Source organism: Nannospalax galili, unplaced genomic scaffold (assembly GCF_000622305.1).
Source record: "Nannospalax galili isolate Female #2095 unplaced genomic scaffold, S.galili_v1.0 scaffold23, whole genome shotgun sequence".
Taxonomy (NCBI): Eukaryota; Metazoa; Chordata; class Mammalia; order Rodentia; family Spalacidae; genus Nannospalax; species Nannospalax galili.
The window spans coordinates 1,102,492-1,108,630 of record NW_008350771.1 but is presented as its reverse complement, the minus strand read 5'-3'; the positions used below and the strand labels follow the sequence as shown (position 1 = coordinate 1,108,630).

Genomic DNA, 6,139 nt, shown 5'->3' with positions numbered 1-6,139 from the left:
CCCAACCCCCCCCCCCCCCCCGCAAATAACAGGTGCTAATGCTAACTGATGATGCCCAGGCTATAGACGAGGCAGAGGCACCTCCCCAAGTATAGGAAAGCTGAGGTGCAGTGTGGTGATGTAGGCCTGTAGTCCTAGCACTCGGCAGGCTGAAGCAGGAGGATCTTGAATTCAAGGCCAGTTTGTAATGTATAGTCAGACCTTGTCTGAAAAAAAAAGGGGGGGGGAGAAAGAAAGAAAGAGAATGCCGGCTCATGCCTTTAGTCCCAGCACTCGGGGGGCAGAGGCAGGCGAAACTCTGTGCATTCGAGGCCAGTCTGGTCTACATAGTGAATCCAGGCCAGTTGGGGTTACAGGGAGACCCTGTCTCAAAAAGACCAAAAAAAAAAAAAAAGAGAGAGAGAAGGAAGGAAGGAAAAAAAGAAACTGAAAATCAAGTCAGGAGGTTTAGTCATGGGCAGGCACTTGGCAGAACTTGGCTTTTAATCCAAGTTCCTACCCTTGAGTCTCTTGCTCCTTTTAGCCCCTGGACTAAAAGTCTACAGAGGCGTGATTCTCTTGGGTAGGAAAGAGGAAGAGCGGGTTTGATGGGGGACTTCTTGGTCACCTTGACCTTCACAAGGGCAGAACCCCAGTGCCTTTATACAGCTTCTCAGCAGTTGGTTTTGACTGAGCAGTAGGGCCATATTGCTCAATGTCAGCCTCCAGTTTATAGGTCATTAACTGCAGCCCTGCTGGGGCTGAGCCAGATGGGCCTCCTCACTCCTCCCCTCTCTGAGTCAGTCAAAATTTCCCCCTCTCTCTCTCTTTCTCTCTCTCTCTCTCTCTCTCTCTCTCTCTCTCTCTCTCTCTCTCTCGCACACACACACCACACACACCACACACACAAACACAATCCCTCAGGGTCCTGCGGCCTGATGTCCTGCAACCATTTTGTGGAGCTCCAGTCCCTTTCTCATAACTCTCAGGCTTCAAGTCTACTGTGTAGCTTCAAGAGATCTTGGGCCAGGCATGGTGGCACATGCCTTTAATCCCAGCTCTTGGGAGGCAGAGGCAGGTAGGTGTGTCTCTGTGAATTTAAGACCAGCCTGGTCTATATAGTGAGTTCCAGGCCTGCCCAGGCTACATAGAAAGACCCAGTCTAAAACATAAAAACAAAACAAAACAAAAAACCCAGGGAGCTGGAAAGATGGCTCAACAGTTAAGAGCATGTACTGGTCTTATAGAGGACTGGAGTTCGGTTCTTGGCACCCACATAAGGCGGCTCACATCTCCTGTATCTCCAGCTTCAGGGGAATCCAACGCTTTTGGCCTCTGGAGGGCACCGGCACTCATGTGCACAAACCCATACACACATATACGTAATTAAAAATACAATAAATATTTAAAAAACAAAAAGCAACAACAACACCCCCCCCCCAGATCTTGGACCTCCCAATGTCCTCTGAGGTTCTGCTTATCCAGCCCAAGTCCATACTCTAGGAACAGGGTGCCCACCTTTGTCTCTCTACAAGTCTGGCTGTTGGGAAGGGTTTTGTTTCATTTTGCTTTTTGAAACAGTCTCTCTCTCTCTCTCTATATATATATATAGTTTTGTCTGACCTTGAGGCTTTGAACTTGAGATCCCCCAGTCTCCTGAGTAATGGGATTATAGGTGTGTGCCACCATGCGTGGTGGAATGTTCTTTTTATTTTATTTATTATTTTTATTTTATGTGAATGAGTGCATTGTCTGCATGTGTGTACATGCACCTGGGTCGTGCAATGTCTGTGGAGGTCAGAAGAAGGCGTTGGATTCCCCCGGAACTGGAGTTACGGATGGTTGTTAGCCACCATGTGGGTGCTGGGAATCAAACCCGTGTCTTCTGCAAGAGCAGCCAGTGCTCTTAACCACTGAGCCATCTCTCCAGCCCCGGTGGAAAGTTCTTGACATTAGCTGAGATCTGCCTGGGAGGCTGGGGTTAGCCCTGATGACTGGACTCCTGTATTTGCCCCTCTTCCCTGTGGAGCATAAACCATTTGAACCCCATTATGCTAAATATCTTATGTTTCTGAGTCCATCTCATCCTCACAGCTGTCTTAAGAAATTTGCATATGAAGAAATAAAGGGGTCTGGCCAGATGACTCAGAGGGTAAAGGTGCTTGCTACCAAGCCTGACTGACAGTCTGACAGTCTGAGTTTGATCCCTGGAACCCACATGGTGGAACGTGAGAATCAACTCTTGCAAGCTGTTCTCTGACCTCTACATGTGTGTCATGGCAGGCACTTGTGCAGGAACACCTCCCACCCCCCACCCCCTCACCCCCACCAGTTAAAAAAAAATCTGTGGGGCTGGAGAGATGGCTCAGCAGTTAAGAGTGCCCGCTGCTCTTGCAGAAGACAGGGGTTCCATTCCCAGCACCCACATGGTGGCTAACAACCATCCATAACTTCAGTTCCAGGGGATCTGATGCTTTCTTCTGACCTCTCTGGGCATTGCACTACACAGATGCACTTACGTACCTGCAGGCAATACACTCATACACATAAATAAAAGAATAATAAAACAATTAAGAAAATAAATTTGCATACATATGATTATTAAGCCTACTGTAAAGAAATTTGAAGACAGTGAATAATTTGTCCCAAGGCCATACATCACAGGGTTAGTTAGAGTGGGCACCTAAAAGAGGCTTTTTAAAAAAAGATAGGCTTTCATGTAGCCCAGGCTGGCCTAGAACTCATTATAGTCAAGGATGACCTTGAACTTTTGATCCTCCTGTCTCCACCTCCTGAGTGCTGGGATTACAGGCATGTGCCATCAGTCTAAATTTATGCAGTGCTGGGAACTGAATCCAGGGCTTTGTGCTTGCTAGGCAAAACACTCTTCCAACCAGGCTACACCCTCAGCTGCGCTGGAAACCAGTCTTCAGTACTGTTCCCACTGGGTCAGTTTTGGGAAACGGGTAGGGGTCTGTTGAGTTAACACTGGAATTAGGAGGCTGTGATAAATTATTACTGCTATCCATGGACATAGAGGCTTACAAAGGACCTGGGAGAGGACACAGAGGGAGAACTCCCAGATGAGGACCAATTCTGGGGTCTTTAAGAATGAGCAGGAGTTGGCCAAATGAAAGGACAAGGTTAACCAGAAGAATCTCTTTGACTAAGTCTATCACCTTGAAAGGGGACAAGCAGGCAGGGCCCCTAGGCACACAGACGCCTAACTGTTTTTCCTTGCTTCCTGGACTCAGATGGAGCTGTGGTATGCATGCTCCAGTTCCCCAGCCCCAGCTGGTACTGGGACACAGTGACCAAGATCTGCGTGTTCCTCTTTGCCTTCGTGGTACCTATCCTCATCATCACCGTGTGCTATGGCCTCATGCTGCTGCGCCTGCGCAGTGTGCGCCTGCTGTCGGGCTCCAAGGAGAAGGACCGAAGCCTGCGGCGCATCACCCGCATGGTGCTGGTGGTGGTGGGCGCCTTCGTGGTGTGCTGGGCGCCTATCCACATCTTCGTCATCGTCTGGACGCTGGTGGACATCGACCGGCGCGACCCGCTTGTGGTGGCTGCGCTGCACCTGTGCATCGCGCTGGGCTACGCCAACAGCAGCCTCAACCCGGTGCTCTACGCCTTCCTGGACGAGAACTTCAAGCGCTGCTTCCGCCAGCTCTGCCGCACGCCCTGCGGCCGCCAGGAACCGGGCAGCTTCAGACGCGCACGCGAAGCCACCGCCCGCGAGCGTGTCACCGCCTGCACCCCCTCCGACGGTCCCGGCGGTGGCGCTGCCGCCTGACCAGGCCAGGCCGGCCGGATTAGCGCCCCTGGGAGGCGGGGGGCCGCCGTCTGGATTGGGGCAGACCACGTAGCGGTGGAGATCCGGCCTGTACAGAGAGGGGTGGCCTCTGGTTTGGGCATGGACTGGGAGATGGAAGGCTGTAGGTTGGGTGGGTGAGAGGATGGCACCCGCGACTCTAAACTGGACCTTATATGAGCAGAGCATCAACCTTAGGACAGTCTCGGATTCTAGGCTTCTGGGCATCTTGGTCCAGCCTAACACCTGAGGATTCAGGAGGAGGAGTAATGGGGACCATAGCTTGAGAATTAAGATGCAAGTTTAGACCTCTGTGTCGTGGGGAGGAGCCCTTTCTCAGGGAAGACGGACAGGGCAGTCAGGCAGGCAACTGCAGCTCAAGATTTGGTTGTGGGAAAAGGGGGTTGGGGGGGGTGCTTAACTTTGGAGAAGAGTCCTGACCCTTACTAACAAGGGACCAAACTCTCTGAGGTTTAGGTCCACTTGACTTTTGAGTTCAAGCTAAGCCTAATGGTGCAGGCCTAGAATCCCAACCACTAGGGAGGCTGAGGCAAGAGGCTGGAAGTTCAAGGCTAGCCTGAGTAATTTAGTGTCTCAATAAAAAGTAAAGAGAGCTGAGAGTGTAGACCACTAGTAGTCCCTGCACTCAACAGATGTGTAGGGTATGGGAGGAATGGGGGTGATAAACCGAATACCTTTTCTTTTAGACAATCCTTTATTTCCTCAGAATGGACAGGAATGCCTTAGTATTGAATAGTGCCCAGTGTCCACAGCCCTGTGCCCTTGAAGAACTCAGGGCAGGTCGGGGGGGGGGCAGAACCAGTAGCTCTGGGGATAGCGGGAGAGGACCCTCCAAAATAGAGTTCTAATAGGGGCCCTGAGGCTCAGGAAGGAGTGAGAAGGTTCCAAGGCCTCTGAAAAGAAACCCCAGCTACAGTGAATCTTTGTGTCAAGGGATAGAAGGCTGAGGCAGGGCGATGAGCCTGAGGATGGATACTTTGGGGGATTCCAAGGCCCCTGTGTCTGTGACCCAGTCTTGGAGCACAGGCACATTTAGTTTGAGCGCAATGCACAGAACCTGAAAGTGGGTCTCAGAAGTACCAGTGTAGACCCTTGGACCCTTGGTAAGAACCTGGAAGAAATCCTCTCCCCTTCTCCCAACAGCTCCCTGTGGGTCATGTGACTGGTCACCATGACTGTCAGGAACCAGAACTGCCCAATTGGTACCTGACTTTGAAGGCACCAAGGGAAAAGCTTTTGTGGCTGCAGTGCTGGTGTGGCCCTTTGCTCTCTGTCCCTTTGTCCCCAGGTCCCTCATCTCCAGCTACCTCCTTCAAGCCACTGAGGGTGGGTCCACTCAGACTTGGGCATAGACACTCAGGCACTTGCCTCCCCCCACTGCCTCAGCACCCTGCCCGATTCCCTACTGAAGCAGCCTGCTGACATCCTTGTAAAAACAAATTTAACTTTCTTCCTTTTTTGGGACAGATGAAAAGAAATTGACGTCTTTGTCTCAAACAAAAAAGAAAAGAGTGAGAGAGACAATATACCTCTTTTCCTTTTGACAGGCTTTTTTTTTTTTTTTTTTTTTGGAACAAAGGCTGAGAGGCTGTCACTCCAGCAGGGACTGAACCAGGTTCAGGGAGGTGGGAGCTAGTGGTAAGGGTCCTCTCAGTGGGTAAAACACAGCATCTTTCTTAGAATAAAGTCCCCAAAAGCCCTGGACCTGGAGATATTTTTCCTGTAGGAAATGGTGGGTCCTGGGATGTGGCATCTTCTGACATCAGGATAACCTAGGATCTCTACCCACCTAGCTGACCCTCACCACCCAAATGGATGCCATGACCATAGAGATTTCTGTTCGAGTGTGGTGGTAGTGGTGGGATGGTCATTGTGCAGGGGATACTCCTGGACACTCATCATTTGGGAGTCCTGCTAATGCACTGGGGAGGTGGCAGAAAAAGGGGACAATTAATCGGGGCTGCCTTCTAAAGCAGGGCGTACTGGAGCCAGGACTGTGTATTCATTCTCCTTGCAAGGACTATGCTCCCTTTGCCCCATCCAGGGCAGGCCTGTCTTAGAGCTGCTCTAGTCCACTCATTGTTATCTTGTGGGTGTGAGAGCTGATGTTTTGTTGGAGATAAGAGTCTCAGGTAACCAGGCTTGTCTCAAACTCCTAATCCTCCTGCCCTAGACTCCTGAATGCTGAGATTACAGATGTGATTTTTTTTAAAAACTATTTTATTTATGCCAGGCGTGGTGGTGCACGCCTTTACTCCCAGCACTTGGGAGGCAGAGGCAGGTGGATCTTTGTGAGTTCAAGGCCAGCCTGGTCTACATAGTGAG

General features: G+C 50.8%; 1 protein-coding gene across 1 annotated transcript in view; it reads left to right on the top strand.

Moving 5' to 3' along the window:
• The window catches only part of Oprd1 (opioid receptor delta 1), a 35,684-nt gene extending 31,893 nt beyond the window's left edge, over window positions 1-3,791 (top strand). The window contains exon 3 of the mRNA XM_008847939.2: window positions 3,234-3,791. Within this exon, the coding sequence (XP_008846161.1) occupies window positions 3,234-3,775 (542 nt within the window). The 3' untranslated portion in view covers window positions 3,776-3,791. The remainder of the gene's footprint in view (window positions 1-3,233) is intronic.
• Window positions 3,792-6,139: the final 2,348 nt, after the last annotated feature.